Consider the following 10,385-nt stretch of genomic DNA (forward strand, 5'->3'; position numbering starts at 1 on the left):
TTTTATCGCTGTGCTACTATTGATGAGATCTTCGATTCTCGTTTAGGTTGTGTTGGCTGACTGTCGCTCGATCTCAATTTCGAGTTTTAGCTGTCTACCGCTACTCCGAAACTTAGAAAAATCCTAACTTCCTCATACGAAGTCAGATTTGGACGTTCTTTCTATGTATGTTCACGTTTAAAGATATCTACGACATTCGTTTAGGTACTTAAGGCTATAAAGTATTTTATTAAAATTTCGCGTTTTACGCTTTAATAGTGTATTACCGGTTTTGCTGCGGATTTTCGATTGGTCATAACTTCTTCATTAAAACTCGGATTTTTGTGTTCTTTATATTTCTGAAAACCTAGTTACAAGATCTATTACTTTATGTATCCCAATTGAGACTTTTGATATTTTCATTTCTGAAGCTATTTTTATTTATTTACTCAATCAAAATAGATTACAATATTTGGCTTATGTCATTACATTGACTTGAAATACCGGGTTGTCACAGCTTCTTTGATCCGTACACAACACATATATAAACTTAATTGTGACAATGAAAACATTATCATAAGGAATGTCATCGGTACACAACACATATATAAACGAGATGAGTAGAATGCAACCACTTGACATCATTACATATTAATTATCAAGCTTTTATTAATTACTATACAAATAATAGGAGTATTAAAAAACCATAATCAAGATCATTCACGTTCAACAGTGGCTTTCATAATTGGGTTATTTTACTTGCCCCCATTATAATTATTGCTTTTATGGAGAATGATTGATTGAATGGGATTTGTATGCGATTTGAAGTTGATATATCACTAACCGACTTTATACATATCAGTGGGTAAATGAGGGCCCAAAACAACATCAAGTGGTGTTGCTTTGACAATAGTCGCCCCCATGCTTTCAGTCATATCAACAGGTTCGTATGATGGTTTTTTGAGCACAAACTGTTGTATCAAACGAGCTAGCGTTAAACCCAAAACCTGAAGGGCAAATAAAACACCAGGGCACATTATTCTACCACTACCAAAAGGAAGCAATTCATAATGGTTTCCCTTGACATCGATATCCTTGTGACTGGTCAAGAATCTCTCAGGCTTGAATTCGGTGGGATCTGACCATATATTTGGGTCACGTTGCATTTTCCAAAGATTTATGTAACGTCCCAAAATTCAAGACCAAAAATTTCTTTTAATAAAACATTAATTTAAGCAAAGACATCATTCCAATACATAATCTGAGTATAAGTTTTCAAAACACATGCTCATTATCAAAGTAAACATTCCCAGGGTGTCTAATCTATGGTGTGTGCCATGCGATCACCCCGAGCTCTTCCCTCCGCTACCGGAAGTACCTGAAACCAAAACTGAAAACCGTAAGCACGAAGCTTAGTGAGTTCCCCACCCTACCACATATCATACATAACCACATACTGCACATACTGGGCCACGCCCGCTATTCTGGGCCTCGCCCCCTACCTCGGGCCTCGCCCGCTACAACGGCCCCGCCGCTCTAGGCCCCGCCTGGCTTCGAGCCCCGCTCGGATACAGATCTATTTCACTTAGGCCTCGCCTATCACAGGGCCCCGCCCACTAACATATGATAGCACATACACATATCACATAACATCACAAGCTAAATATATACTAACGGCTCTTGCTCTAAGGCCTCGCCTATCTCTGGGCCCCGCCCGTGTCCTGCTACTGATGAGTCATGGAACCCCGTCCATACTCCTGCTGATAGTGAGATACGGGCCCAGCCCACCCTCACTCCTTTCCTAACTTGGGCCTCGCCCCTAGACTGCTGCTACTGAGATGTGGAACACCATCCACACTCTGCTATTGGTGAGATACGGGACCTCTCCCACACTCACCTCCCTACAAGGCACATACAAGTATCACACAGACAACAAGTATAAACTATCACATAAACCATTCCTTGGGCACCCGCCTTCTATCATTGGACCTCGTCCGAATATCATACTAGCATACTGTTCCTAGGGCTAACCCCCGGGTCTTCTACTTATAACTACATGGGCCGGCATTGTGGCCGTAGACCCATTCATACAAACGGAAACTCACATGCACTGGCTGAACTTGCTGATGATCCCACTAGCTGCTGCCCGACCACTCACTGAACTACTGCTCTACTTGCTCCCCGAGCTATCAATATCAATGCAACACTTAGACTAACTGACCCCCGACAGCCAACCAAGTCAATTCCGATCTATGTCAAAGTCCTGGTCAAAGTCAACCCTTCCAGGTCAACCCTACTCGCCGAGTCCACTTACTGAATTGTCGAGTTCATATACTCAGGGTCTTTCCATTCACGACACGACTCGCTGAGTCAGTCCATGACTCGCCGAGTCCAATGATTTCCGAGTCCTGACCTGTCCAACTCGCTGAGTCTCGACCCGACTCACTGATTCGAGTCTCAACTGGAAGGGTTTAGGGCTTCGCGACCTGACTCGCCGAGTCCAAGAACAGACTCGCCGAGTACCAGGCAATCTTCATCCAACTCGCCGAGTTCATGCCCAACATCATCCGACTCGACGAGCTGTTCATTCCACTCGTCGAGTTCCTCCTCATCTTCATGTTACTCGCCGAGTCCACTCGAAGGACTCGCCGAGTCCAATCAGATCTACACACACACAGAGGACTTTTGAGTCATGCATGGACTCCAAACTGTAGATCTACCCTTCCCAAGCCTATCCCCCACGTAAAGTTGCAAACTTTACGTGTAGAGATGGAGATATAGGCAAAATACACCATAAACTAGGGTTTAAGGCCAATGGGCTACAAAATCGACTCAAGGGCTGATACTTTACGCTTCTCCAATCCACAACACACATGGATCTGAAGTAGCAACTCCAGATCCGGTTTTTAACTCAAAATAATAACATTATAGCTAAAGAGCCCCAACAACCACACATAGATCTAGGTGCAAAAAGGGTCCAGGAACTAGTTTATTACCTCCAAGTGCTTAGAATGAACTCACAATCCCAGATCTATAGCCCCTTCTTGCTCCTCCAAGTTCCTTCTTCCTTTTCCAAGCTTTAATGCACCTTCCAAGGCTCAGATAGGGGATATGGCGGCTAGGGTTTGGTATCCAGGGCTAAAGAGGCAGTAAGGAACCCTAGGAAGAAGATTAAGACTTTTATATAGGCTTCATGTCCCGAATTTAGGGTTTTCCACGCACAGACCAGACTCGCCGAGTCACCATGGCCGACTCGCCGAGTCGGTCACTTACTCCCCGACCCGGATCCCGCTCTGACTCGCCGAGTTCCTCCTTGGACTCGCCGAGTGGCCCCTTAACATTAAGGTTTTCTTTCCTTTCTTGGCCTTCAAAACTTTGGGTGTTACAACTCTCCCCCACTTAAACTAAACTTCGTCCTCGAAGTTTGCCATGGCCTACCGCCTGCAATCTGCCTCCAATACCCTACCAATTATTCCAACACCAGCTGCCTACCTTCGCTGGTCTTCCACCTGGTCATTCTGACTAGCATCACTCCTTGCGGATAATCATCTCGGGTCAATCCTGACCCTGAACATTCTGGATACACAACTTACTCAACCGACAATCCTTCTGGTACTTTCCGAATACTGCAACTGAACCTATAGGGGTTCACCCCTTCTTTCCTCACGCGATTCCCTTGTCTTCCCAAGGCAATGCTCCAAAAAAAAAACTATCTCCTCTGTCACTGTGAAGATCCTATCTTCACCAATCCATTATTCCCGCTAAATCCAGTATAGGTCATCACCGCCAGTAACCACTGACACTGACACTCCTCTCTTGTCATAACTTGGTGTCGAGCACCCCTCGACTCAACTAACTGAATTCCACCATAAACCGCTTACCCGCACTACTACTGACCGGATATTTCTACCATTCCTCATCTGCCTTCCCGATGAACTGAGAGCACTCTGGTCCCTACCAACCTATCACTATCTGGATTACCGGCTCCCACCGGTAGCTAGTCCCAACACCATCACTAGTCGCTCTCAGCGACTTCCAAAGAAACCTCGACCACCTATAACTGCTCAATCAATTCTGCTATTCAGGCACTACAAAACTAGGATCCCCGATCCCCTATCTTGACACTAAGGTCCCTACCAGGTCCCACCTGCGCTACTAAAACTCACGGGCCTCGCCCACGGGTCCCACCTGCCTCTATCCTTCTAGTCCAACTAGTCTATTCACTCTTGCTCGGGCCTCGCCCACGGGTGTCACCCAACCATACTACTAAGCAACCCTGCTCCCAGGTCTCATCTACACTGCTAATCTCATACGGGCCTCGCCCACGGGTCTCACCCAACTATATCCTGGAGCGGCCTCTCCCAAGGTCTCACCTCGCTAGGGCTATACAGGCAACTCCCTATCATTCTCATGCACTACCCATCCTGATCCCCATCTGATCACTGGGAAATAAGGGCCTCGCCCCAATTCCGCTATCGAAGCTACTAAGGAATGCTACGGCTTACCCATAGCCTTACATCACCATCCATTGCCGACTGCTAGTGAATGTTACGGCTGCCCCGTAGTCTTACAACACTTCCACCACTGACTGCTAGTGAATGCTACGGCTGCCCCGTAGTCTCACATCACTTCCTACCACTGACTGCCGACATGAAGGCACCCATGTGCCATTAGCTCTCAAGATCCTCATTTTGACTCCCTCGAGTCCTACGGGCGACCCATAACCTGAATTCCCAACCATGAACTAACCATTACCGACACACGCTCTAGCTGATGGGGAGTTTCTCAAACTCCGAACCCTGAAATCCTCAATCCATCGAACGCTGAACTACTTCCTTTCCTCCTCGGAGGTCGCGCACTCATTCTAGGTCTGCGTGCTCTTACCCTTGCATACTCGGAGGATTCTCCCCTACTTCGATCCTACTTACCCCTTGCTGCTCAATGCTCAAAGAGAAAACCCAATCCTTGCTACCATTCCATAATCCATCTACTGAGGAACCCAAGCCTACATAGCTAGGGATCTAATCAATCCATCTCTAACACTACACAACCCCGATCTAGTGAGACATACCAAGTCCCTCCCAAGCATGCTACAGTTACTGCATCCTTCGAAACCTTCTTCAATAGAGCACATCCCCTAACTACCATACAAATATCCAAGGTATGCAGATGGCATATAACTCGATCACAATCAACTGCTCAACAATAAAATAATCATACCGATAATGATGCAGAACCATAACAATAAAATCATGCACAAATAAAAGAACTGAAAATGGAAATTGCATACCTGCTCAAGAAATCATTTCCACATAGCAAGAATCTGAACTAGCATGTAACACAAACTCATAACTCAGGCATAACCTAAACAGGCTATCCTACTACTGTCTAATCAGCACTACTATCCAGCTCAAAAGCACAAATAACATGCACATAAGGCATCATCCCTAGATCCTTAGTCCTATTCTAGCATGCTATTCTATCAACGGATAATCATAACATAAACTTGTATGGGTATTTTGGGGTACTTACTTGAGCTCGGCTGATTGCATGCACCACACCCCTTTTTCTCTTTTCAAAATTCTTCTCTTTCTGGATTCTTTTTGTTTTTCTAAAACTGTTTTTCGTTCTCAAAATTCTTTTTACAAAACTGTCTTTTCGCTTTTGAAAACTTTTTATCCAACCCCTCAGTTTGAGTTCAGGCACACCCGAGAGTATGCCCGAATCCCTCAAACCAAGGCTCTGATACCAACTTGTAACGTCCCAAAATTCAAGACCAACAATTTCTTTTAATAAAACATTACTTTAATTTATGTAATGTCCCAAAATTTAAGACCAAAAATTTCTTTTAATAAAACATTAATTTAAGCAAAGATATCATTCCAATACATAATCTGAGTATAAGTTTTCAAAACACATGCTCATTATAAGAGTAAACATTCCCAGGGTGTCTAATCTATGGTGTGTGCCATGCGATCACCCCGAGCTCTTCCCTCCGCTATCGGAAGTACCTGAAGCCAAAACTGAAAACCGTAAGCACGAAGCTTAGTGAGTTCCCCACCCTACCACATACCATACATAACCACATACTGCACATACTGGGCCACGCCCGCTATTCTGGGCCTCACCCCCTACCTCGGGCCTCGCCCGCTACAACGGCCCCGCCTGGCTTCGAGCCCCGCTCGGATACATATCTGTTTCACTTAGGCCTCGCCTATCACAGGGCCCCACCCACTAACATATGATAGCACATACACATATCACATAACATCACAAGCTAAACATATACTAACGGCTCTTGCTCTAAGGCCTCGACTATCTCTGGGCCTCGCTCGTGTCCTGCTACTGATGAGTCATGGAACCTCGTCCATACTCCTGCTGATAGTGAGATACGGGCCCAACCCACCCTCACTCCTTTCCTAACTTGGGCCTTGGCCCTAGACTGCCGCTACTGAGATGTGGAACACCATCCACACTCTGCTATTGGTGAGATACGGGACCTCGCCCACACTCACCTCCCTACCAGGCACATACAAGTATCACACAGACAACAAGTATAAACTATCACATAAACCATTCCTTGGGCACCCGCCCTCTATCATTAGACCTCGTCCGAATATCATACTAGCATACTGTGCCTAGGGCTAACCCCCGGATCTTCTACTTATAACTACATGGGCCGGCATTGTGGCTGTAGACCCATTCATACAAAGGGAAACTCACCTGCACTAGCTGAACTTGCTGATGATCCCACTAGCTACTGCCCGACCACTCACTGAACTCCTGCTCTACTTGCTCCCCGAGCTATCAATATCAATGCAACACTTAGACTAACTGACCCCCGACAGCCAACCAAGTCAATTCCGATCTAAGTCAAAGTCCTGGTCAAATTCAACCCTTCCAGGTCAACCCTACTCGCCGAGTCCACTTACTGACTCGCCGACTTCATATACTTAGGGTCTTTCCATTTGCGACACGACTCACCGAGTCAGTCCATGACTCGCCAAGTTCAGTGATTTCCGAGTCCTGACTTGTCCAACTCGCTGAGTCTCCACCCGACTCACTGATTCGAGTCTCAACTCGAAGGGTTTGGGGCCTCGCGACCTGACTCGCTGAGTCCAAGAACATACTCGCCGAGTACCAGGCAATCTTCATCCAACTTGACGAGTTGTTCATCCAACTCGCCGAGTTCATGCCCAACATCATCCGACTCGACGAGCTGTTCATTCCACTCGTCGAGTTCCTCCTCATCTTCATGGTACTCGCCGAGTCCACTCGAATGACTCGCCGAATCCAATCAGATCTACATACATGCAGAGGACTTTTGAGTCATGCATGGACTCCAAACTGTAGATCTACCCTTCCCAAGCCTATCCCCCACGTAAAGTTGCAAACTTTACGTGTAGAGATGGAGATATAGGCAAAATACACCATAAACTAGGGTTTAAGGCCAAGGGGCTTCAAAATCAACTCAAGGGCTGATACTTTACGCTTCTCCAGTCCATAACACACTTGGATCTGAAGTAGCAACTCCAGATCTAGAGATGCACACAAAAACCGGTTTCACTATTCAAAACCGGATCCAATCCGAAACCGGATTGGGTCAAAACCGGTTTTGACCAAACCGGATCGGATCGGATTTAAAACCGGATTTTCAATCGGATCCTAATCCTATATTCCAAATCGGATTTGATACCGGATCGTAAACCGGATTCGCTAAAAACCGGATCCAAATCCGCCCCAAAATCCGATTAAAACCCACTAAAATCGGTTTAAACCGGTTTCAAATCGGATTCGGATTTTGGTTGGAACCGGATCGGATTTTGACCGGATTCGGATCGGATTTTGACCAGATCGGATTTTTGATGATGTAAGCAAAACTGGATCGGATTCGGATCCGGATCGGATCGGATCGGATTCGGGTTTTGTGCATCTCTATCTAGATCCGGCTTTTAACTCAAAATAATAACATTATGGCTAAAGAGCCCCAACAACCACACATAGATCTAGGTGCAAAAAGGGTCCAGGAACTAGTTTATTACCTCCAAGTGCTCAGAATGAACTCACAATCCCAGATCTATAGCCCCTTCTTGCTCCTCCAAGTTCCTTCTTCCTTTTCCAAGCTTTAATGCACCTTCCAAGGCTCAAATAGGGGATATGGCGGCTAGGGTTTGGTATCCAGGGCTAAGGAGGTAGTAAGGAACCCTAGGAAGAAGATTAAGATGTTTATATATGCTCCAAGTCCTGAATTTAGGGTTTTCCATGCACAGACCAGACTCGCCGAGTCACCTTGGCCGACTCGCCGAGTCGGTCACTTACTCCCCGACCCGGATCCCGCTCTGACTCACCGAGTGGCCCCTTAACATTAAGGTTTTCTTTCCTTTCTTGGCCTTCAAAACTTTGGGTGTTACAATTTACCACCAGACGAGTTCCTTTTGGAATGTTGTAGCCACCCACAATGCAGTCCTCCCGTGACTCGTGAGGAACTGAGAGAGGACCCGTTGGGTATAACCATAGAGTTTCTTTGATAATGGCATCGAGGTAGACTAAGTTCTTCAGGTCCGACTCCTCCACCGGTCTGTCCCTTCCAACATGCTCATCAATTTCATCTTTTGCAGTTTCTAATGCTTTTGGGTTGTAAAGTAACAATGATAAAGCCCACGTTTTGCTTGTGGTGGCTTTAGGTTCTTCCCTGTGTTTTCCTTCTTTCTGTGGAGGATAGGGAGTAGCAAATAGTGTACAAGAATAGAGAAAAAGATTGTTGCAACAATAGCCGATACTAAGACGTAGAACTCCATGGAGCAAATTGAATGCATGGTTGTATTTGCCGATAGATAATCGCAGTAAATTCTTATGGTGATCCTCAAAAGATCAATCATGTCAACCTTTAACAATAAAGTGGATCCTATGGGTTTATATCTACGTCTACATTAGTCTGTTGGACATATTTACCCTTGAGGGTAACACTTTGGATGCTTCTATGAAACATAAAAATAAAAAATAACACTAACTAATATGATCAATATTTATTTAAAAAACGTCACGACTAAAAATAAATTTAATAGTTTTAATTATTTATAATCGAATATTAATTCTGTCATAGCACACTAATGCCAACTGTCGGTGCTTCATATGGAATGATAGCATTTTATTAAAATAAATCAAATATTTCATTTAACAAATATGATTAGGCAAATATAATATTCTGAAATAAAAAATACGCAATCCATTTTAGATAAACAGTAGTTGATTGGCAAATTAACAAGATTTTATGAACATGTTAAAAAAAATTCAATACAAGACGACTAGGTCTTCAATTGTCGGCTTTATTCAATCTAATTGTGCCAAGAAAAAAGATCGTAACTTAAGTTCAGAATCCAATGCTAATAAAAAATTCAATCCATGCTAATAACAGGCAAAATCTAATAGATTTCTTTATTTTATTCCTCGGTATTTCTGTATGTTCTTGAATTTTCAACTTTTGGAATTGAACTTTTTCAATCAATGAACTTTCATGTTCAATTTGCGAGTAGAAAATATCAAGTTTCCTAGCAACAATATAACATATATTGTCATATTTAGCAATATTGATTTTAATCAGGTCTCATTTTCTCTAATGAAAATAGACATATAACAGGAGTCTGAATGGAATGCAGCACAGTTCATAGATTGAAAATGATGTAACTGAATATTTAAAGAAAGATAATTAGAGACCAAATGAATCTTTACTATTCATAATTCAGTTTCTATATATCATTAAATTTGGATTTTTCTTTAAGTTTAATGATTGGAATCTTACCCCAATCTTGTGACTTGTTATCTATAAACTCTGTCCTAGAAATTAGCCCTGTTCCAAGAATCTACAAAAACAGAAACAACCAACAAAAATAACCCAATTAAATCTTTTTGGTGTTTGGTTTGTTGGATTCCATGGGATTTGGAATTCCATTCCATTGTTTGGTTGTAAAAGACTATGTAATTGAATTCAGTTGGAATTCACAAAATCCTTTTTGATTCAAACATTTCATTCTAAGTCCCAAGGAATTCTCCTTGTTAAGAATACATATTTTTTTCAAAGGGTAATTATCATTGCTTATAATATCCAAAACCTGAATTCCATTTTGTGTTCTACAAAAACGAGTAGTTTTGCCATTTATCATTTATATTCAATTAAAAACAGAAATATACAAAGGAATGGAACTGAATTCCATTCCAATTTTGTCAACAAAACATGTGACAAAATAACAATTCATTCAGATTTCAACCAAACGAAACACCAAAAAGATTTAAATGAAGTTTTGGTGATATTATGAACAAAGAAGAAATAAATAGCTTTCATGTTGCTATAAGTTCGTCTCAGTTGTCCAGTATTTTCAAGTTCCAACCATTGATTAGATTATGATGTA

At 43.1% G+C, this 10,385-nt stretch overlaps 1 protein-coding gene across 1 annotated transcript; it reads right to left on the minus strand.

The window, feature by feature from the left end:
* Positions 1–818: 818 nt before the first annotated feature.
* On the minus strand, positions 819–10,139 carry LOC145099227 (cytochrome P450 82A4-like). The gene is made up of 5 exons (XM_079036819.1): positions 10,089–10,139; positions 9,779–9,839; positions 8,932–8,957; positions 8,397–8,841; positions 819–1,159 (listed from the first exon to the last, which is right to left on the minus strand). The coding sequence occupies exons 1-5, from the start codon at positions 10,137–10,139 to the stop codon at positions 819–821; spliced, it is 924 nt and encodes a 307-aa protein (XP_078892945.1).
* Between the last annotated feature and the right edge of the window lie 246 nt (positions 10,140–10,385).

The sequence above is a fragment of the Lactuca serriola genome, chromosome 4 (assembly GCF_051521515.1).
Source record: "Lactuca serriola cultivar US96UC23 chromosome 4, Lser_US96UC23_V15, whole genome shotgun sequence".
In the NCBI taxonomy this organism is placed as follows: Eukaryota; Viridiplantae; Streptophyta; class Magnoliopsida; order Asterales; family Asteraceae; genus Lactuca; species Lactuca serriola.

What these genes read in the sequence shown, in the direction of transcription:
- LOC145099227 (XM_079036819.1), bottom strand. Translation starts at nt 10,139, where the DNA reads ATGATAAATGGCAAAACTACTCGTTTTTGTAGAACACAAAATGGAATT. An exon ending in GAACACAAAATGGAATTCAG is followed by an intron (nt 9,840 to 10,088) that starts GTTTTGGATATT and finishes CTGTTTTTGTAG; the next exon opens with ATTCTTGGAACAGGGCTAAT. An exon ending in CCAAAGTGTTACCCTCAAGG is followed by an intron (nt 8,842 to 8,931) that starts GTAAATATGTCC and finishes TGATCTTTTGAG; the next exon opens with GATCACCATAAGAATTTACT.